The sequence below is a fragment of the Beta vulgaris genome, chromosome 7, assembly GCF_026745355.1.
Source record: "Beta vulgaris subsp. vulgaris cultivar EL10 chromosome 7, EL10.2, whole genome shotgun sequence".
NCBI classification, from domain to species: domain Eukaryota; kingdom Viridiplantae; phylum Streptophyta; class Magnoliopsida; order Caryophyllales; family Amaranthaceae; genus Beta; species Beta vulgaris.
In genome coordinates, this window is record NC_079208.1 from 50208429 (window position 1) to 50230716 (window position 22288).

General features: G+C 35.9%; 3 protein-coding genes and 2 long non-coding RNA genes across 8 annotated transcripts; 1 reads left to right on the forward strand and 4 right to left on the reverse strand.

Moving 5' to 3' along the window:
- Positions 1-954: 954 nt before the first annotated feature.
- On the reverse strand, positions 955-3520 carry LOC125499450 (uncharacterized). The gene is made up of 2 exons (XM_048648267.2): positions 2823-3520; positions 955-1179 (listed from the first exon to the last, which is right to left on the reverse strand). Exon 1 carries the CDS (start codon positions 3384-3386, stop codon positions 2823-2825), a length of 564 nt encoding a protein of 187 aa, XP_048504224.1. The 5' UTR covers positions 3387-3520; the 3' UTR covers positions 955-1179.
- A 1425-nt stretch (positions 3521-4945) lies between these two features.
- On the reverse strand, positions 4946-13240 carry LOC104899612 (replication protein A 70 kDa DNA-binding subunit B). Of its 4 annotated transcripts, XM_048648043.2 has the most exons (12): positions 11990-13240; positions 10311-10408; positions 9936-10156; positions 7989-8136; positions 7529-7790; positions 7357-7456; positions 7149-7276; positions 6804-6882; positions 6611-6722; positions 6314-6492; positions 6111-6231; positions 4946-5465 (listed from the first exon to the last, which is right to left on the reverse strand). In XM_048648043.2, exons 4-12 carry the CDS (start codon positions 8133-8135, stop codon positions 5334-5336), a joined length of 1260 nt encoding a protein of 419 aa, XP_048504000.1. In that variant the 5' UTR covers position 8136; positions 9936-10156; positions 10311-10408; positions 11990-13240; the 3' UTR covers positions 4946-5333. The 4 variants fall into 4 exon arrangements, with proteins under 4 accessions (XP_048504000.1, XP_048503999.1, XP_048504001.1 ...); XM_048648042.2 differs by having other exon boundaries at positions 10311-13240; XM_048648044.2 differs by lacking the exons at positions 9936-10156; positions 10311-10408; positions 11990-13240 and adding an exon at positions 9134-9924.
- A 374-nt stretch (positions 13241-13614) lies between these two features.
- Positions 13615-15098, reverse strand: LOC125499376 (uncharacterized). Its single transcript, XR_007276231.2, has 3 exons — positions 15026-15098; positions 13846-14897; positions 13615-13750 (listed from the first exon to the last, which is right to left on the reverse strand). It is a non-coding gene; the product is annotated as an uncharacterized LOC125499376 (long non-coding RNA).
- Positions 15099-15376: 278 nt separating this feature from the next.
- LOC104900380 (uncharacterized) lies at positions 15377-17221 on the reverse strand. The gene has a single exon (XM_010687794.1). The coding sequence runs from the start codon at positions 17219-17221 to the stop codon at positions 15377-15379; it is 1845 nt and encodes a 614-aa protein (XP_010686096.1).
- Positions 17222-19775: 2554 nt separating this feature from the next.
- On the forward strand, positions 19776-21561 carry LOC130592108 (uncharacterized). The gene is made up of 2 exons (XR_008970293.1): positions 19776-20424; positions 20602-21561. It is a non-coding gene; the product is annotated as an uncharacterized LOC130592108 (long non-coding RNA).
- The last annotated feature ends 727 nt before the right edge of the window (positions 21562-22288 follow it).

Sequence of the window (22288 nt, forward strand, 5' to 3'; positions counted from 1 at the left end):
AACAGACTTCTTGAAGTTTTGCACAAGTAATGTTGTGTTAAAATTAGAAATAGTAGTTGTCAAAGATTGATGACGGTTAAGATCGTTTGGTTCCATGGCCTTTTTATAGAAACAATTACGGCTTTTGATGGTTGATGCCTATAGTTAGTAATGTGAGTTAATTCAATAACACAAATTCTTGTATGGGATGGTTGTGTAGTAATTTATTGTTGAGAAATTCCATTTGGTATTACTGTATTTTAGACTTTTTCATTTGGTACCCAAACTTTTTTGAATTTTATATGATACCATTGTAGTTTACACTTATTCTCTATCATAACATTCCATTAAATTAGACATAAGTTTTGGGTTAAATATGTAGGAACTAAAACTGCTAAGAACATTAATTAAACTTATCTGATAACCGTGGTGTGAAGAACTCACTGCCCTAAAGTTGAATTTGCCCCGCTACAACACACGGACTCACAGCAATCAACCTTCAGGGATACACGACTTCTACCTTTCCGGTGTTGACAGAAAAGCAGATTATGAACGCTCTTGAGTATTGCCCAGAAGAGAGGAGAGGTTGTATTTTTTGTGTTCTCCCCAAGGAATATCAGAACACTTGTATATACTAGTTGTTGCACCGCGCGCCTACGCGCGCGGCACCCCAAAATAGCGTTATTGTTATTCGTAATTCCTTAGGTGTTATTAGTTCGATACTATTTTTGTAGGCATTGTATTATTTTCCGAAATAGTAGAATGGTGCTATTTGTAGTCGTTTAGGTGTCTCAAAGTAGTAAAGTGGTTTCGCACGTTATGAAACGAAGTGTAGATGTATGTTTGTTGTGTTACGGATATTGTAGAATTTGCGCAATTTGGATGCGCTTACGTAGATATCTAATACACATTAAACTATAATAACTTTAAGACTATAAGACTAATGTTCCTGGTTAGAGCAATGCAGGCAAGATGTTAATGCTTGTAAATTTGTTTCCTTCCTACATTAGATTGCTCTGTTAGTTGAGCTTGTCCAAAAAAGTGCATACACCACCTAATTTTATACAAATTTGCATGATAACATAGTTTTCAAAATAGGCATAAGAGCTGGCAATTTTGGAGTTGTAGGAGCATGTGTGTGGGCAAAAGCAATACTCCGCATTCTTCTTTCTTCAAAAGCAGGTGTAGCTAGTCTTCAAGCTACAGGAAGACAAATGCTAAGGATGATGAAATTTGATGGAATCAATCTAAGAAGAGTACATATAATAAGATCTATCTCTAACAAATAACTTGCAGCATAAATCCGACACTAATATTCTTGTATACAGAAGCTTAGCATTCCTTCCTTCAAAGATGGTGCAACAACTCTAAACATGACGTCTCACTGTAACATTCAAAAGTGGACACAAGTTCAAGATTTTCTTCTCTATTGTATGCCACTCCTACTCATTCAATGAAGAAAACCTCAAGATTTTCAGGTTTCAGTTTTACTCTTCTAATTTACAGTAGTAAAGTAGAGCAGTAACTATAAAATGTAGTGAATTTCTTGATTTTTTCAAAGATTATTAGAAATGTAGTCAAGATTACTCTTCTGTTAGAAAGTGGCAATATTTACTAATCAAAGATTTGAAAGAATTAAGAGTTGAGCTTAGCATATCATTAAAAAAAAAACATGAGTAATCCCATTAAAAAAACCATATGCCCATACTCAAATGACTGTGGCATTATGAATATACCAAATAAGTTTTTCCATTTAGTGAAAAGTACATAGAAGTTCTATTGCTGAAGCACATACTAAGCAAGACAGATTACGTAGGAAAGGATATTGCAATTAAATTAATCACTTAACATATACAACAAATATTACTAAAACTTCAAATACCGAACATAATTTGAAGTGTCCATCTCTAATCATCTCTCTAAACATCACTTTAAATTGAAATATATACATCTATACAACTTCTGCATTTTCAAGCTATTCCATCTAAACTAAAGCTGAAGTTATTTGGATGAAAGAAACTTGACACCTAGAGTTTGCACGACTAAAACATCACTTTAAACTAAAGCTGAAGTTAAGTAGCACTTATCTAACAAGGTCTCAAAATGTCCTACTTCTTCTTTTGGAGTTGATACAGAACAAATATATCATGTGTACCTTATGTCTAACCAATGTATAATCATATGGCCCCTCCTTATACAATGGATTGCCAAAACTAATCAATCCTTCGTAATTCTTATCCTTCTCACCAAGATAAAATTCAATAAGATCGGGTAAAGGATAGCAACAGTCTATCATATAAGGCTACTCTAATACCCGCTAATCACACACAAAAAAAATACTCTCCACTGATTTCTACAGGAGAAGAATAGTCCACAGATAGCCATGAGAAGATGGAAGCATCAGGATCAAATATCTAAATAGGCTGAAAAGAGACAAAATTCAGCCTCACACACAGCTTTCCTGAAACCTCGGCTGGGAGTTCAATTCTGTCCAACAACCAATAAGTCACACCACTCACACAAGTAGTTTCTAACACAACTTGGCAACTATAGTAAGGATGAATTTTTTGAAAAAAGTTTCAGATTATTCTATTGCAATTTCAATGATCATGATGTTTGTGATGCTAGAAAAGTTCAATTCTATTGAAAAAAGTTTAAGTTTATTCTATTATTATTATCAAAGAAGCTAGAGGAGTAGAGGCTACCTCTTCAAATTGTCTAACATATACACACATATATATAACACATGTTGATTAAATAATTTCAATAATTATGCTGTCTAGTTTAAATCATGTTCAATAATCTATTCCTATCAAGAACATTATCTGGGATTAGACGCGTACCTAAGCTTGATCAGACATCGGAGGCATAAGAGGTGTGTTCATTATGGCATCATAATAGGCATGGTAATTGAAGGCAGTGTACCGACGTTCCTTTTTACACACCGTTGCAAGTTGGAATCGCCCGTCAATACCTTCAATGTACATATCATGAGCTTTGCTTGAATCCTCCAGTGCACCACTCCCAATGCGTAGGCCTGCCCATGGTAATTTTCGGTCTGCAATTGCATCCGGTGAAATTTGCGGTGGCTTTTCAAACACTCTTGCTTTGCTCTTACCCATAACTGGTTTTTTGATGGCAGAGCTTCTTTTTGCAAGGCGGGGTTTAGGAGCTCTACAGGCAGGAGCGGGGAACATGTTCTCAGCGTCCTTCATGACCGTTTGCAGTGCTTCCCACGCTTCCTTGCTGAGTCTTTGACTTGCCTCGCCGGTGTAGAACAACTTCCAGGCATGAGGGCTGCCGTCGGAGACTGCATTAGCAAGGAATCTACAAAGATACGCCTCGTCCTCTGTTGTGGCAGCAGTGGCTGCTTTTTTGAGTGGGTCAGTGTTTAAAAAAGGTGCCATTTTTAGTTTAGAATTCAAGGAAAAAGAAATGGTGGAAGAAAGAGGTAGAAGATGAAGAGAGGACAAGAGAGGTGTGGAAGGTGAAGAGAGAGAAAGAAAAATCTTGGTGAGAGTTTAGGCTTGTGAACTGAACTGAACAAATATCAGTCTTGTACTTACCGCATAACTCCTTTTCTATCAAAATATCGAAATTGTAAAGTTTGGTGATGAGGGAAAAGTTTTGTTTACATCATTCCTATCAAAAGGCAACAATAATAATAATAATAATAATAATAATAATAATAATAATAATAATAATAATAATAATAATAGTAATAATAATAATATTAAAAGCTAATAGTAATGGTATATATTTAAATAATAATAATAATAAAAATCATAATAATAATAATAATAATAATAATAATAATAATAATAATAATAATAATAATAATAAACAAAATGGTTATAAAAGAATGGAGCTGAACTGAAATGATTGGAGTTGAACTGAACTGAACTGAACTGAAATGAGCTGAACTGGACTGATTGAAGTTGAACTGAATTAAATTGAAAATAAAGTCGGGAGAACATGCCCGAAGAGTTCCTTTCAACAAAATTAAGTTGTTCAACAACAATCTGACTGATGAATTTTGAATTTACATATTAGTATGTGTAATTTAGTTTAGTTTTGTTCAGTTTAGTTTTTTTTTTTTGCTAAAAAGAACAGAACCTAAATTGAATTGAATTGGATTGAACAAAATTGAATTGAACTGAACGTAACTGATTAGAGTTGAACTGAATCAAACTGAACTGGACTGAAAAAAAGTTGTGAGTTTAATATCATGACTATTAAGTATTATAATTATTTTTATTATAAGTATTAAGAATTCTATACATTAACTGATGTTTGGACACTCTATACATAAGTTGAACATATCATAGTAAAACAAATGTTTGATTTGAAGCTAATAATAATATTGATACAACTTGTTTGAATAAAGCTATTTTTTTAGATTAAAGTGATGTAATTGTAAAAGCTTGTGTTTCTTTCACATAGTTTTAAAAGGAACCTTATTAGCGTGGAGCGGTTGGACGTACAAACTTAATAAGTATACCTTAGAGATATTTTTGTTTTCTAGAAACTTTACTAATAACGATGATATGTGAGTGGAAAAGGTGTATAAATCTATACAACGAATCAGGTGATTCCTTTTTAAAAAGTAAGCGATGGCTTATCTAAATCTCTTAGCTAAATTGTAAGCATTGTTGAAACATGGATGTAACCGCAACAGTTAAGGTCATTTTTGCAGAACATAGGAACTGAGCACAAGGCTAAAAAGGATAATAGCCAATATGGAGGTAACAGTGGGTGGAATGAGCTGTAAGTCATGTTATGGCATGTCAATAGGAAACTATAGGAATCTATAGAATGAGTTAGATGTTTTTTAAAACGTGAAGATGCATTGTTTTCTTGAAATATTGCTAAAGTGATAAATAGTGACAATGTGAGCAACTGCTTAGCGAAATTGAAGGCATAGTAAGAATATGGATCTAAACAAATGGTCAAGAACAAAGAAATATAAATAAAGAGACATCTTATAGAGATCAAGTATGCAAGCTTGATAAGATAGTGTGCACAAGTAATATTACAAACCTGTTAATATCATGCTAGACCTGATGCAAGATGTTTGCACAAAAAAGAGGAAAGCTACAAATCCAGTCAGTTTTTGCTAGAGTTTATGTTAAGTGTCTCCGCACTCAAAAGGGCCCGGTACAAAAGGTTAGTTCCTAATTAATGTAACACATACCACTTGCTATTACAAAGCTAAACTAAATATTAATCGGCAAGTAGTAGGGGTGTCGTATAGGAACAAAGAACATGAGTAGAAGTTAGGCAGACAAAAGGTCCTTGTTCCTATCAGAAGCCCACATTATGCAAAAAAAGTCAGCCTGGTTATCTGAGATGCACTAATTCCAGCTGATCATCTTCGGAACCCAAGTCAAGATCTTGTTCCGAGCAAGCGCAGTTCCCGGCCCAATCTGTAGGAAAAATGGTTCTGAGCTGAGGCGGTGTGCAATCGGCGCAAAGTCAAACATGTTCTGCATCAGAATATGAAACATGGTTTAAGTGTGTTGTGTTTAGTTTCACAGAGAAATCTGAATGAATATGGAAATTATATTGTAGTATATGACCTGAATATAACAATTAATTAGCTACAGCGGTGAGTGGAATGGTGTGTTAATTACAGCAGGTCACTATGTTTTTATGAAGAGCTGTAAATAACTAAATAGTACTGGGTTCAACCATGTTGATATAGTTGTTACAAGGTGGAATACCTTAACAAAAACATTTAACATTTGAGATTATGAAGTAATTGTTTTAGAAAAGGGGAAAAAAAGGGAAAACATACCTAAGTTCCTGTGATTAGGTTGATTATTTCTTAGTTAGGCTGAGCAAATTATAGATAGGTTGGTCCAAAATGAAGTGGACTTGTATTCACACATGAGGTGTTTTCAGTTTTCCTGTTCAAGTGAATACTAAAAGGTCTTAGTGAGGGTGCAAATTAGTTCTATGAACCATTCTGTTGCCTTACCTCAGGTGCCACGCACCGGTGCATGCAGGCCATTGGGCATAGAGGAACAGCAAAGTCAAGGAGTTCAAGCGTTAAGAGTAGAGAAATGAACGACCATGATGTAGGGTGCCATGAAACCAAACTAATTATTATGCAAGGCAGCTGTACTCACATCAGTAATCTGAGTGTATATCTCAGATGAAGTCATCTTGAAAAGAGCTTCACACTCTTGTGTGAAAGCTGTGAAGGTCATCTCTCCAGTGTCATCAGCAGCGGTGAATTTGAAAGTGATTCTGTACAATGACAATAGGGCAAATAGATTAAAAAGTGTAAGTAAATGGTACTTGTGAAATGGTGCATTGATGCAAGAAATACCTAGGTGCTGCTATGCAGCCTTCTTTGTTGCAGAACTTGCATGTGAAAGAGGTGTTGCAATCCACTTCAGTTTTCTTACCACAGTTGTTACATCCGACATATGGCACAATTTTAGATTGTGTGGGTTCTGGAATGGTAACCTTAATCCAATGCTTTTCCTCTTGGAGAGTATTTCCAACCTGTGTTTTTGAGAACGATTCCGGCTACTAATTAGGTGGCTTAATTCAGTAAGGAACACATGGCAGTGCAGATTCTCAACAAACAGACCAGCTGGGCATAAAGAGTAGAATGAATTACCTGTTTTAGCTTGATCGACTCAATGGAGTGGATTTCATTTTGTTCGGAGGGATCTCGAACCTCACGGATGCGGTCCATCCTTGCAAGCACCAGTGCACGCTTCTCTTCAGACCTATAGTCATGTTTAGGAATACGTAAGGTATAGAGTAGTTGAAGTAGTGGATGTGAGCTACTATGTATTGAACGGTCAAACCATTTGCGCAACGCATTTGCTCTATCTCCAACTGGATTTCGGTCAAACACAGTTGTCATAGTAGTTGATAGAGAAAAGCCTGGAAGAGAGATGTGTGAGTTAAAGTTTAAGTACAAATGTGTATGTAAGGCAACATTTTGCAAGCTCGTATTTATTAGGCCTCTGAGGAATAACATAGAGTTTGTGAATGTATGCAGGATAGGTTATTTAGGAATGTAAATATTTAGATAAGTGAAACACACCATATGTAAGAAAGGCGTAAAGATGAAATTATGTATGCATTAAAGCTCTCAGGTAGGTTTAAAAGTTGCTTTTCATTTAGGTGCATAGTATGGGAAAGATTACCTTTGTGGGTAGATGGCTTAAGAGATGTAAAGCCAACGACAAGAGTTGGCCCAGCCCATGATTTTAGAAAGTTTGTTTCTGTTCCTGTAAGATCGTCCCACACTGAAATGGTCAAGGGTTGTTCAGTGCTGCAGTAGAAAAGAGGGTGGTCATTAGTGGTTGCGTGCAGATTTCAAAAGATATAAATATGTGAATAAGTAGTTCAAACCTATGGTCAGTAATGACAATCTCTCGCACTTCATGTGCAACACCAGCTGAAGTTGTGATTGCTCGGGTATCCTCAACGAAGAGCACAATGCCCAGCACATCTAAAAAGCGGAAGAGACACAGTTAAGATTAGCGCAAATGTTAAAGCGAGTGAAAAGAACAGGACTACGCACCGTATCGATCACTGGCATCAGTTGTGCGCGGAATAGCAGCTATTGGTTGATATTCAGGTTCCGCAGGCTTTGCTTCAGGATCTAAGTCTTGGATCATGGCTTGACCTCCAAAGCTCATCTGACAATCATCTTCCCGCGTGGCGTAGCGACCCAGCACTGCTTTTAGGGGTGCATTTGCAATCTCGTACTCATGGTTACTCTTGAAGACAGATTCATATTCCTCAATCTGATTCTCAAACAATGCTCCACGCATTGTATTACCCTACCATTAAAATCAGTAGTATGTCAAGTAGCTATTTATAATGTACAGGTGCATTAATGGTAATGAGCGCAATGTTAATGAGCAAAGGTCAAATAGTGATTCAAAACTTATTGTTGGTGAAGGAAAAGAAAGCAAGACTATCGATTGGCAGTTGAAAATCTAAACGTAGAGAAATGTAGTGTATAGTAAGTTCATTACCTTTTCATCTTCAAAGAGTAGTTGTTGGTAGCGAGTCTGTTTTTGAGGCGAAACCAATGTACGTGATTTTTCCTTGAGCTTCACTTTTACCTTGTATGCTTTGGTTGTGGGAGTTAACTTATCGAGGTAAGTTTTCTCAGGTTTCATGCTGCAAAAGAAGGTGCGTACACACGTGTTAGGCATAATCAATATGTGAATTCCAGTTCAGCAGCTTAGTTGATGACTTTTTTACAGAGGGCCACTATAAAAAATAGGCATAGGTAAATAGAACAGCTTTCTGTATAGATCGCTAGCGGCGTGGGCTAGTCTAGGAAAACACCTTATGGTGGTGCATATAATAAAGATATAGAACGGGCTAGTTAAATTGCGGAGTAAACTGATATGCTAGCAAGATATAGCAGAGAATTATGAAGCAAGAATGCTAAGTCTGATAATAGAGCTACGCAAATTAGCATAATGATTCTCCTATGTGACACCAGTTAATTATTTGTAAGCTTTGAATAGCTGTAATTCTATTTAGCTAACAAAGAAGGTAGAGTGTAACATGATAATGAACATATTTTTGCAACCCTTCTAAATCTAGCTGTTGTAAACCTTAAGGCAGCAAGATAGTACTAAAAAACAAAAGCGTAATGTTGCAAATTTCTAAATCAGTTAGCCGAAGTCTTTTTAAACGTAGAAGCACACTATGTAAATATAATTCTTAATTTTTATAGTTTAGAGCCTTAGCTACACAGTAGATATACAAATGTAGGTGATGGGATTAGCTAAATGAGTTGTTTTTTTTCGTAGCATAAAAGCATATTATGTAGACATAAGCAAGGATGCAAAGTATTTGGAAAAATAGCATTTTTGGTTAAAAATATGTGAATAGTTAGGTGAGTGCTTTAATTGTTTGAGCAAATAGTTAGGGTTGAGAAACTTTTTGTACATGCCTATATTAGAGTTATACTTTGTAGCTGAGTGATTTGCACAGGTTGAAGGGAATTCGATGTATAAATGCAAAGAACTGAGAAACATAAGGTGGAAGCTTTATATGCACATACAAAATAAGACAAAAAATGGAATAAAGCAGGAGAAGAGCATTTATTGAAGACAACAGGACTGTATAAAATTAGAGAAAAGCCATTGAAAACCAAACTTACCTTGAGTTGGTAGCTATGCTTAACTTTGCTGAGAGGTAGAGCGTTAGAAAGTAGTTAGTTTTAGAGTGAGTTATTGTGGTCAGTTGAACTTTTAGATGAGGAGTGAAAGAAGAAGCAAAAAAAACAGGCTGGCGATTTGCAACAGTCAATAGGGACTCCCTGTGTCCTTTTTTGGAAAGAAATATGGATAATGTAGATTGAGTGAGCACCTAGATTTCTCAAACAGACATGTCACTATCAGGAGTTGTTCTTCTCACTGTTGTGCTTTACCAGCACATAAAGTTGGTGTACTTTAAACAATATAGTGTGTTAGAAAAGGTAACTTTAGAACAGATGCAGTACAGGTAGATCATAATAATATTTAAAGTGAATACAGCACAACATTTTGTAAGTGTATGTATATTAAAATGAAGAGGACTGTAGCGTAGTACTTTGATACAATCTGTAGAGAGAAGAACAAAGATTGGTTGGTGTAGATGTACAAGCCATTTCTGTATCAGTCATAGATTCAATACAACATAATAATATTAAACGTGAAATTAGTACAATGTTGTATACATGAATGTATATTTATTAGCTAAATAATAGGGTGGCTCAATTTCGAAGCCAATATATTAGCTAGATCGAGTAGCACTTGAGTAGATTATTCGGACACCATTTAGGATGGTTACTTAAGCGCACACAAAGTAAAACAATTCAATAAAGCAGACAAATGTTCCAGAGAGCGACCCGAAAGAAATGGACATAGGTTAATGAAGAGTAATGGTAACTAAAGTCGCAAGTCTAGGTGCAAGAAGCTCACAATTCATATCAAGTTCTGTTATGGAATAAGTAGCACGAATATGAAAGAATTTAATAACATTTAAATTACAATGATGAGCTGAAATTTTCTTACCTGTGATTTGTGAATTCACACAGCGTACGACCATTATTATGATCATGCAACAACCTCAACCATTCTATGGACAAAGTTAACATCACCTTTATATAATGAACCAGATGCAAGCATCTCATCCGATGCCCCTACAAATCCACGACAAAGTCAAGAAGGAATTATTCTTAGGGATACATATATGTTTAATTTTTATCAAGAGTGAGGTGCATAATACATCTAAAGAGCGCAATTTCTCCTAATTCGTGGCATCTTGAAGGCGCCTGGAAAAGGTCAAGAAATTACCAGAAATGTTAAGAAAGTCATATCTGCATTTGCAGTAGCAAGCCCCTAAGATCAATTATTCCAAGTGGAATCATCATTTGCATTATCGCTTTCAGGGTCTGTTACAACAAACAAGGAAAAGCCAGTAAGGTTAACATTTTACGGTGCTCTCCATGGTTCACTCAATTTAAAAGATAATGAACTTATTATTATCTGTGGAATCAAGTACAACTGACAACAGTTCGGAATTAGCTTAGGCTTATTGATGTAGTTTTTTCTAATCATTAGCTTAGACTTATACTCCACGCATAAGTTAAATGCTTCATCTTTGACTTTGAGTGCAGAGAGACAGAGTGGTTATAACAATTGACCAGGCTTCGCCACATTCCAAGTTAAAAACGAATAAGAACCAGTTAGATGGTTCGACATTCAATGATTAGAAAGGATTTATTTGCCATTAGTGATGACTGATGAGAACTACATGGTTATTATTATCACTGGCAACAACCTAGAATAGCTCACACCTATACTCCATGCATAAGATAAATGCTGCCCTCTGCTACAAGGGAAAAAGGATTGGCAACCCTTTCAAGATATATAGTGCCTTCTGAAATATTTTTCCTAACTTCCTCCTCCTTTTTCTTTGAGTGCAGAGAAGCAGAGTCCAAAAGGCTTAGTGATGAGAATCGACTACATGGTTGATGGTGTCATATAGTCTAACTAAAGAGTCCAAAAGGCTTTAGAATTTCCGTACTTAAGCCGAGAACACCTGCAAGGAGCATCATTTATTAATTCCATGGGATTCTCCAGATAATTGATGTACTCAAAAGAGAGCTGAGGATTTATATTTATATCAAGCTGAAAGGGAAATTGAAGACAAGCAGTTAGAGAGAAATATGCAGCTAAGGATGGTTGAATCATAGATTGTTTGTCATCAAAGCTCTTCTAGAATAAAAGCTAGCGCTATACGGATACTTTTTACTTACGTATAATGCATATACTTCGTTGTTCCATAGGTTTACTTGGAGTATATGCTGACCAGTCTAGAGCGTATTTATTAAATAGCAAATTCCACAAGAATAACACTAAGGACTCCAGATTCAAGATATTCTTTGACTTACCTTAAATTGTTTGAAGTAAACAGGAACATGGGATTTCCATCACTCTCTTCATAAGAAAAAAAGGGAAATTTCCGGTATTGAAAAACTTTCAAGAAAAGAAGTTCTGATTGTGGGACGGAATATGGTCAGAAATTAGAACGTAACACCAGCATTTTGATAAGAAAAAATGATCAGTAACAGAGTTGGATATATTAATGGAAAAACTACTGTGCTACCCAATATATAAGTAACTCCCTGAAAAATAAGAGCAAGCACCAAGGGAAGCCAAAACAATCACTTTATTGAAGTTCCTGGTCAGATTCTACTTGAAGTATATGGTGGCATTCCTGCAACCTATTAGCTCAAATTGCACACTAAAAGACATACAAAAGCATATGTCAGGCGTTTATAGTTACACCAGGATACAGGCATACAGTAGTTAATAACCTAGTAGCTATTACCTATATGATTCAGCTGCTACTACATAGTATATGATTCAGCTTTAAGTATGCATACGTTGTGTTATAGTTCCATGACAACACAAATATACAGTGCATAAAATCTTTCAGTTAAGAATAACACATCAATAATGGTACTCACAGAAGCCCAATGCAAACGCAAAGAAGACAGAGTAACCACCAAAACTGGCAACGATTCTTGGACACATGTGGTGACAGCAATTGGCTGCATATAAAAGGCATACAAACGTTAATATATATAATAGTACCTGTCACTTGACTCCGACTCTTTGCAGCTTCGAAATAGCTAAGGTCTTGACGACTATAGTACTATCTCCTATACAATTGTTCCCAGTAGACTTCTCGATATCCAAGATCAAATGATGATAATTAGTTCTTATAATTCTATCTTAAATCTTAAGATACTCTTTAAAAATATGAAGATACTTTCGTGAAAGTAATTTTCGAACTTAATAATAGGATTTTTGATAGACACAAAAGATTACTAAGATGTAAGTTTTCACGAAATAAATGAATGAAAACCTCATAAAGCTCCAAATGTGAAGTTCTCCTCTAAAATCCTTAAGTGACTCTAAGGGAAAGAACGGATGATTCCTATGATCTACAGCAAGAATATATGATAAGAAATTTTAAAACAAACATTTATGACAGTAGCATCAATAACAACATTCAACCTGCCAGTTGTTCTAGAGTGGTCCACCTCCATAACATATCTCACATGTAAAAACATGCAAATTTCATTACCATACTCTTGGACATGAAATCTGATGTCAGTCAAGCTAAAGTACCAACAAATTCAGTAACAAATATTGAGCTAGAGTATTACAATCTCTCATTAACTGTATTTGAACAAAATAAATCCAGTGGTGCAATCAAGCAAGAAAGAGAGGATGAGGAGAAAGATAAAAAGTAAAATAGAGAAATTCAAGCATATGCATATGGAGAAAGTCTCAATAAAACATGAGTCCTCCCACCGTAATTACTAATGTAGCGATATGAGACATGAAGGGGTATGCTCTGCATTTCATCTTCTAGATTGGATGTTCTCAACTACTATCCCAAAGGCTATCCACAAAAAAGAGAAAACCTATTTCACGATAATTGATCTAGGAGTTGCCCTCTAAATATGATTCATGAATTGATCATCACCAGAATAATTTTGCCCTTATTTGAGAAATGAGACTAATATCTTATTAAATCTAGTCCATTAGAAAAGGCACAAAACATGAGAAAGGATACTAATCCACTTTAGCTACACATGGGAAACAAACTATATCAAGTTTTTTACACAACTAATTCAAAATTTTGAAATCTCCTCCAAAATACTAATCCACTTTGGCTATGCAAAACAATCATATGTCGGGTCAGTCAATGTTATTAGTTCAGAACAAAATCCTGTTACACAAACAGAAGCATAAAATGATTAAGATTAAAGGAGCGCATTTTGAGAATGAAAATCAATTGTATATTTTGAATCAGAACTTACAGATCTAGATGGTTCGAGAATATAAACCATCCATATAGGTTCCACAGAAGCCATGGCTAGTGATTTTTGAGAAATTCGAGTTCCAAATCTCGTCGAAAGAGCTCGATCAATTGAAATGTGTTCTTGAGAGAAAAGCTAAAATTCTTAAGAACAAACCCTAAAATTTGAATGATGCAAGAAAACTATTTTAGAACGAAGGAAGCAGAAGAAATTTATGCATAACGAAGAGAATGAAACTTAAACCGTTGTTTATTGCTATCCAAAGTTTAGAGTTTGCCAATGATGTGCACCTTTTCACAATGTCGACATTGGTGGTCAAAACTGAGATTGGAAACCACAAATTTGGTGCTAATTCTTGCATTTTTGCCAACAATTACTCAAGTCCTAATGCAGCTCCTAGTAAGCATCAAGGAATCGAATCAGAAAACTTTGTACCGCTATAAAAATTAGTAGTCCACAGTGTGGCCATGTCTAATAATAACTGAACAGACCTGGATCTCTTAATCTTCTTCTTCATCCTGCATACCCATGAGAGCACAGATTCCCCTACAGCAACTATGGCCCATAATTAGAATATTCTCAACCTGTCAAGATGAAAATTCAGTTACCATTCACACAGAAGGCTATGAGAAATGAGACGTGTAAAAAACAATACATTAAAGTTCTGATTCCAAATTATGCATCTGTAATCCCCTCAACTGTTAAAAGAGAACGTGTTGGAACTGTTCTAAGAACTAATGAATGAATTAAGTCAGCAACCGTTCTTTCGATCCTCTGTTTTTGTATGGCTTAGGATTAGGATGTCAAGCTACTTTAACATAATATATATACCAAACATGAATAGGTATATATCCTTGCATAATATAGATTACCAAAGTAAATATTCGACACTTACTTTTGTAATATCAACAATGTTAAGCTACTTGGCTTTTTCTCCAAGATCTCAAGCAATAGCACATAGAGCGACAAGGCATCTTGTCAAAGAGTCGCAGATGTCTAATTCTAGATGTTTAAGAATTAAGATTCACATCAAGTCATCAATCACACAGCCACTCTATCCAAACGCCTTGTAAACATTGAATAACATTCCTTGTGAGATTGAGACCTTCAAGTATCAACTCAATTTCATTTTAAAAGAAAATTTGGACAAGGAAGGAAGGTCATCACAGCAGCGCTTGCTTAGGAGCACAGCACACAAGGCAATATGAACAGTACTATGACTTTACAGAACACCTGAAAAACAGCGACTTATTTAACTGTAAACCTGCAGTGGAAACAAAAGCAGCAGGTGTACGCTTGCAATTCAAGCACTCTTTAAGAGCTTAAAGAAAACAAAGTGCAAAGATGTTATGTTATGTAACAATTTGGAAATACAGCGTGCCACTGAGTGTGCTATTAGGTAGAATTAGGCTAGCTAAATACATATCTAATATTGGCGGAGAGCAGTGAAGGTGCTGGTGCATAAGAGTAGTTCTTCAAGGCCAGCTGGAATAGAAGTACATCTAGACGGACCAGTCAATTAAAGGAGTCTGTAGGTCTTCCACTGCAATTTGCAATGTTGTGATTAGTAAATAGTTTGTCAGGAGAAAGAACAAAGGGAACAGGCCGTTTACAACGGTGTTGTTAAAATCTTTGTAAGACCGAAAACTGTATATTGGTGAAAGGAATTACCTGAGGTATTCTTTTTCACTTTGCTATTAAGAGGGCAGTGAAATAGCTACGTAAGAGGAACCACAATGCAATCTGTAAAGCGCAGTGTAGCATAATAAGGGCACAAACATGAATCGAATGGTTCAATCAGATGGCTACAAAGAGGGTTTAAATAAGCAAACACACCACAGGAGATTAACAATGGAAGCTAACATGGTCTGACTAAGTTTATTGGGCTGTACTCTTATTAAGCTTAGATGCCAGATGTACTGGAAAAAAGCATGACTTAGGACTAAAAGAGTTGTAGCGAAACGTAGAAAGATACAACCATTTAAATGAAACGAAGTGAGCCTCACCGTTCTCAAAATGTTATTATATAATGCCCGCTTTTTCTAGCACTTTAAAAGAAACAACATTCTTAACAGTGGTAGCTTGGACCTGTGGAGATAGGCTGGACAGCACCTTAACTTTACTTGATTTCCGTGCACGAGACAAGCCTACATACAGCTGACCGTGAGAAAAACAAGGTCGATGCAGATACAAGCCAACCTGATCTAGTGTTTGTCCTTGTGACTTGTTAATAGTCATTGCAAAACTGAGCTTTATAGGAAACTGTTTTCTTTGGAATTGGAAAGGGTAGTTAGCTGATATGGATGGCCTGAGATTGATGCGGGGCAAGAACACATACTCACCTTTGTGATGACCAGTGATTATCACACATTCAATAATGTTTGGAAGAAAGCGCTTACAAATCAATCGTGTACCATTGCACAAACCAGCAGCTGGAGCAAGGTTTCGCAGTAGAATAACCGGGCTGTTTTCTTTCAAGACTAATTCATGCGGACTCATACCGCCTGGACAGAGGGTGTTTAGGAACTCTGTTGGATACATGTTGCAAGCATCATCAAGAATCATATCAAAACTCTTGTAGACAACTGACTCTCCAGGAAACTTGGCTATCAGATCATTGTTCACTCCATCAACATCTTCATTCATAGGAGTTAAAACAGCTCGATCTGTAAAGAAATTGTCAGGAAATGGACCTACACTGATCTCTGGGAAGACGCTTTTTACAAGCTCATCCACACAATTGGGATTCGCATCAAATGGAAGAACAATCTGTGGCGGTATTCGAATAGATGCAACTTCAGCAGTTTGAAGCGATCCATTCCCAAGATCAAGTAAGAATTCAGAGAATGCCTGATCTTCTCGTGCACGCATATTTTCGGTGAGGCTAAAGCGCGTAAATGTGGACCACAATGCAGATGACACAAGGCTAGCTTCAACAGCTTCATTTTGAGTTTTTTGTGGCACGACAGGCAAAACTTGACGGAAATCACCACCAAAGACAACAACTTTTCCTCCAAATGAAACATTGGGATCACATAAGTCTCGCAACAGCAGGTCCAGCGATTCTATGTTTTCCTTCCGAGCCATTGAAGACTCATCCCAAATGATTAACGAAGTTTCTTTTATAAGCGCTGCAAGTCCGCTTTGCTTGGACACGTTGCAAGCCTTCGAAACAGTATGATCAAGAGGTATTTTAAACCGTGAATGAGCAGTTCGTCCAGTGACTATGTTTGCTGCAGCAATACCTGACGTTGCTACAGGTAGTACAATTTTGTTCATCAAACGTACTTCTGCATACAGTGCTTGATAAAGGTACGTCTTGCCCGTTCCTCCCGGGCCGTCTACAAAGAAGGTGGCAGCTTCCCCCCTTCGAATGTGTTCCATAATAGAATTAAATGCCTCCTGTTGCTTGCAATTCAAATGCACGCGTGCTTCTTTGTACTCCTCTGGTATTGGTGCATCAAGTGCATCAACAATATCTTTAGTTCTTCTGATCTCATCACTTTCAGACCCCTTCAAACCATGCAGATCAAAATCTTCCAAAGTTTTGCCCATATCTTCAAGGAGCTGTTCAACTGCTTTTATAGTTAGTAGCGCAATTTTAGCCTTTTCGTGTGAGAACTTCCGCGCGAAGTCCTCAGATAGGCTACTGTAGAACTGGTGCCACAAGGCTAGAGGGTTGCTAGGCTTACAAAATATTAAGATTGTCGTGAACAAACGGCGCAATGCACTTGGCATCTCAACACCAGATGCCTCTTCCATGCACTCGATAATGGAATCATCTTCTTCAAGTAAGCCTAATTTTAATGCTGCTTCTTGGAATGTTGCACATAGGTGACCATCGACGGTTCGCAGATGATAAGTCATATTTATATATAGTTTTTAGGTGCATTTAGGTTGCATTATAGAGCATTTAGTTTCATATTTAGGTTCAGTATTGCATTATATTCTTAAGCTATGATTTTCTACTCCTATTCGGTATGTTTTCTTGTTTTTGATGAATTTCAGGCATTGATAACGTATTTGGAGTATGATTAGCTATGCTTGAGGATTAGGAGCACTTGGAGGGAAGCTACAATGCATAAGGATCGTCATAGATATGTCATAGTACGAGTTTGAGCAAAAACGAAGCGGAAAATTATTAGAAGAAATGTGAAAAAGAGTCACGTCTACTCTTCTGATCATAACTTTTGAAGTGATTCTTAAAATCGAGTAATTCCAGCAGATTTGGAAACTAGACTTGAAGAGCTTTCCAACGATAGGTGGCACGCCCCGAGGAGACTTCTAGTCAAGGATTTATGCTTTCGGAAGATTGCACTGTTTCTGCTGGAATCTGCCACGCGTACGCGCGGATCACTAATCCGCCTATTAATGATTTAATTAAGACTTTCCTTATCTTGTAAATTACTTTCCTAGTCATATTAGGTTAAAGAAATTATTTAGAAGTTTTTATCTCTCTCTCCCCCCCTTTCACGTTATTTTTCATCTTTAGGTTTTAGTTTTCTCTCTCTTTTCTCTCTCGTTTAGTTGTAAACCCTAGTTTTATTTCTTCTTATTAATCATGATTTTTATTAGTTTCTTTCTTCTTATTTCTTTGATTATGCTTTTCTTGGTAGATTTAGATTTCATGATAGAGTAGTTTTTATTTCTAGGGTTTGGGAATCCATGTTTATATGCTATGATTTGATTGATATTTATTTGGTTTGATTAGTTATTGATTTCTCTAATTGATTAGTGTTTTATTGTTAATCTTCAACCTGATCAATTGTTGATTAAATATTGTTAATATCGAGTCATAGATCGAGAGATAGTACTCTTTAGAGGCTTACCTACAATTAGCAAATCTGATTATGTTGAGCGACCGTACTAGCATATGTTGATTTGAGAGCGTTAATGCCTGACCAAGGATTAAACTGTGCTCTAGATATCTGATTGATTGAACTATTGATGATATTTTGATAGATTATAGTTATAAACATGGTGAACCATTACCCTATATCCTTTTTAGTTTGATTTTCGTAGTTTATTAGTTTAAACTTTAATTCATATTCTTGATCTTGTTTAGTTTCTCTATACTAAAAACTAGATTAAAACGACCATCTCTCTGTGGATTCGACCCTACTTACCCTACTACATTGTTAGAAGGTTTTGCAGGAATTATTTTTGACGGGTGTACGACAACCTATCAAATTTTGGCGCCGTTGCCGGGGAGACGGTATTATTTTATTTAGTTTTTATTGTTGGTGATACTAAACTGTATATATTTTTTTCTTCCTTTTGTGAATAATTTTTTTTCCCTCTCTGTTTTAGTGTGTTGTTATGGAGTCGTATAATTATAGTTCAGATGGGATGTTTTTTCTAATTATCAAGGGCAGTATGATTATTCTGGGTATTATAATGCGAATGATTATGTTTATGATGCATCATATGATTGTCAAAATTTACAAAATCTGTGCATGAATTCTTATGAATATTCTCATTACCCTAATGAGTCTTATGTGCCTGATTATACCCAATGTTATCAACCTGAAGAGAATAATCGTTTTCAACTTAATACATCAGAGCGTCAGGAACTTTTTAATATGATGAAAGAGTATATTGCTAAACAACATGAAGATTTAAATGAATTAGCTCATGATTACCAAAACATAGCGAAATCTATTGAATTTCTTGTTGTGCAGAATCTACTAACCAACAGGTGATACTTGATGATACTGATATTAGTGTTGAGAATTATAATTCGAAGAGAAAGGCATTGATTTGACTCACGATAATTTGGTAGAAGGTAAGGGTGTAATTGTGGAGTTGGTAGTTTGTGTCTCTATGTTGACGAATCCATAGTTGAGAGTGAAGTGTCTGACACTTTTTCGATAAACTTTTCATCTGCATATGAGTCTAAAGTTGAGAGTGAAATAGTGCATGAGTCTTTGTCGGTTCCATCTGATACTGTTTTTGATCTCATGTTCCATTCTCTCAAAAACTTGGCATTATACCTTCATCTCCTATATTACATCCTCCATCGTTTCTTCTTTCTCCCCTTTTGAATGACTTTGATGATAATGTAAATAATGTACAATTAGTTTCTTTTCCTTCTTTTGAGTCATGTAAAAAGACTAACAATTTTTCTTTTACTTCTTTTGTAAATATAATTTTCCTTTGATTTTTCTTTTTGTAGTTTTAGTAATTTTTAGTACTAATTTTTTTCATTTTTCCTTTTACTCTTATATAATATGCTCTGAGATGTCTACAGGAACATATGATAAGCTTCTTAGAGCATTGAACTATTATGAGTGATCTACTAGTCTTCAACGGTCATGCAAGACCTTAAATTTGCGCTTCTCGGGAGGCAACCCGAACATTAACTTATTTTCTCTCTTCTTTTCTTTACTTTACTTTTTATTACGATTTTTGTCTTTGTTTTTTCCTTTTTTGAGTTTTTTGCTAACTTTGGTGTGTTTTGTGTGTTTGTTGTAGGTGGAACAAGTAAAAAAAAAAAAAAAAAAACATCATCCCTGTTTCGATCTTTCCTCCCCAACCCTGCATCTTTCACCATCGTCACCACACAAATCACCGGCACATCCCACCCACACCGGAATCCTTTCCCGGCGCCTGTACACGCACCACCATCCCCTCTGTTTTTCTCAGCCTCGCACCATCCAGTGCCCAACCTCTTTTCCCCCGACGCTTCACCCATCTCAGACGACACCACACCTACGCTTCACCACCATCAATCCGCTTCGCCTCTTACGGCTTAGCTTCTTGCCGCTGCTCTGCACCACCATCAAATCCGTCGCACAACAGCAGCCAATCCCCCCTGATTCTCTCTTCTCGTTTCTCTTTCTTTTCTTTTTATTTTGTTTTTTCTGTTTTTTTTATTCCTTTTTTTCTTTTGAATTCCCTTTTTTTTTTGTTTTTTCTTTTTAATTAGTCTTCCCACTCTCTTAACACTTCTTTGCATTTTGATTAATGGTGTTATAGGATTTATGCAAGTTAGCAACCAAATAGTTCAAGTTGGTCTTCCAAGAGTAATGCTATGTGATTGTAAAGCTTATACGACTCTTCGTTGGGTTGTAAGTCTCTCTATTTCCTATTGTTAATACTCTTGGTATGACTTTTCAATTTTTGCTTGGATTTTTGTTTGAGATGACATACTTGTTGAATTCTTGTGACAACTTTGATGATGCATCGATTGTTGGGTTTCATATTCATGTGTGGCATTAGTGGTGATTGGTGACTTGTGGTGATAGGTGGGTGACTTTGGTGTTGGATGATTGTTGGGGTTCAACTTTGTTCCTTCTCTATTTTGGTTCTTGCAGTGAGGACACGGCAAATTCTAGTTTGGGGGAGTAATATTCTATCTTTTATTGCTTTTTAGTGTAGACTTCATTGCTTTTGTAGGATGTTGCACGGTTTGTACTGCTTATTAGGAGTGGGAGTTTACGTGTAACCAAAAAAATTGTACTGCTTTCTTAGTTGCATCAGCATATTTATCTCATATTAGATTTCATCTCATTAGTTGCATCTATGGGACTACTGCTAAGACTTTTTGAGAACCTTGTTGATATTTTACTACATTTGTTAAGTGTCACTCATCTTGTTCATGATACTTCATAGCACGATTGTTTCGCAACTGATTGTTTGTGGTAAGATTGATTGATCTCTCTCTGGCTCGATTTAACATTACTATGCAGACACCTTAACCTAAGTGAGCTTTTGTGCCTATAAACTGACGTATCTATGTCAGTAATATTTTTTCATGTGTGATTAGTTCCTCGTTGTTGCATTGATCTTGACTTTGACTTGGTACTCCTTATATTTGATAGTGCATACATTTTGATATGATTGAGGCGTTTCATTTGATGATCTTAACTCCAGAGTTATTTTTGTTTTCATATTATCCTTCCTCTAGCCCCGCTGAGCCTTTTCTGACTTTGTTTGATTAATACCTACATTACAAGCCATTGGCCTCATTTGATTCTTGTCCCAAGCCTAGCTTGGGGGAGCGAGTATTAGTTTTGGTTTGGTTTGTATTGAATTGAAGTGCTCTATTTGTGGTTTAGAAGAATGAAAAATATGTTTAGTGAGCTTGGAAATTGAAATGAAAGTCTGTAAAAAAAAAGGTGAAAAATGAAATGAAAAAGAAGTGAAAAAGAGTTGTGAATAAAGTGAAATAAAAAGGGTTATGATTGAATTTCTTGAGTGAAAAAGGTTGTTGATTATATTTGGAGATTGTTGGTTGTTGCAAGGAGTTGTTGTGATCTTTTATGGTCATGTTTTCAGTTATATGATGCTCCCCCTTCTTGGTTTTTCCACCACAATTCCCAAATTATTTCCATACCTTTAACCTCAGCCCCATTACAACCCTTAAAATCCTCTTGATCATATGTATTATATTGTTGAGTATTAAGTGAGTCAAAAAGTCAAAGTTAAAGAGTATTTGCTTCACTGAGTCGACTGATTTAGGTTGAGAGTCATTTTACCCTTAAACACATGAGAAATTTGAGTGCACATAATTATAGTGAGGTCTGTCATTTTTGGTGAAATCCAGTTTGGGAGAGATGGTTTGTGGTATGATTGGAGAGTCGATTGCGATACATGATATGCTATGCGGCTTTGTTCGAGATTGTTTCGATGCTTGGTTTATGTAGTGATTATATCTCTTGTGTTTTCAATTGAGTGTTTAGCCCTGTTGTAGTCCTATATTGTAGGTTGTCTAACTTTTCATGTCTATGTCTTTTGCTTGAGGACAAACAATGGTTTAGCTTGGGGGAGTTTGATAAGTCATATTTATATATAGTTTTTAGGTGCATTTAGGTTGCATTATAGAGCATTTAGTTTCATATTTAGGTTCAGTATTGCATTATATTCTTAAGCTATGATTTTCTACTCCTATTCGGTATGTTTTCTTGTTTTTGATGAATTTCAGGCATTGAG

Bases quoted from the DNA above. Each gene is read 5' to 3' on its own strand.
- LOC104899612 (XM_010686827.3), bottom strand. From the start codon at position 8,171: ATGCCTAACACGTGTGTACGCACCTTCTTTTGCAGCATGAAACCTGAG. The intron at 6,232-6,313 runs GTATTTCTTGCA...GTCATTGTACAG, and splicing joins GGCTGCATAGCAGCACCTAG to AATCACTTTCAAATTCACCG. The intron at 5,466-6,110 runs GTGAGTACAGCT...ATTCTGATGCAG, and splicing joins TATACACTCAGATTACTGAT to AACATGTTTGACTTTGCGCC.
- LOC104900380 (XM_010687794.1), bottom strand. From the start codon at position 17,221: ATGACTTATCATCTGCGAACCGTCGATGGTCACCTATGTGCAACATTC.
- LOC125499450 (XM_048648267.2), bottom strand. From the start codon at position 3,386: ATGGCACCTTTTTTAAACACTGACCCACTCAAAAAAGCAGCCACTGCT.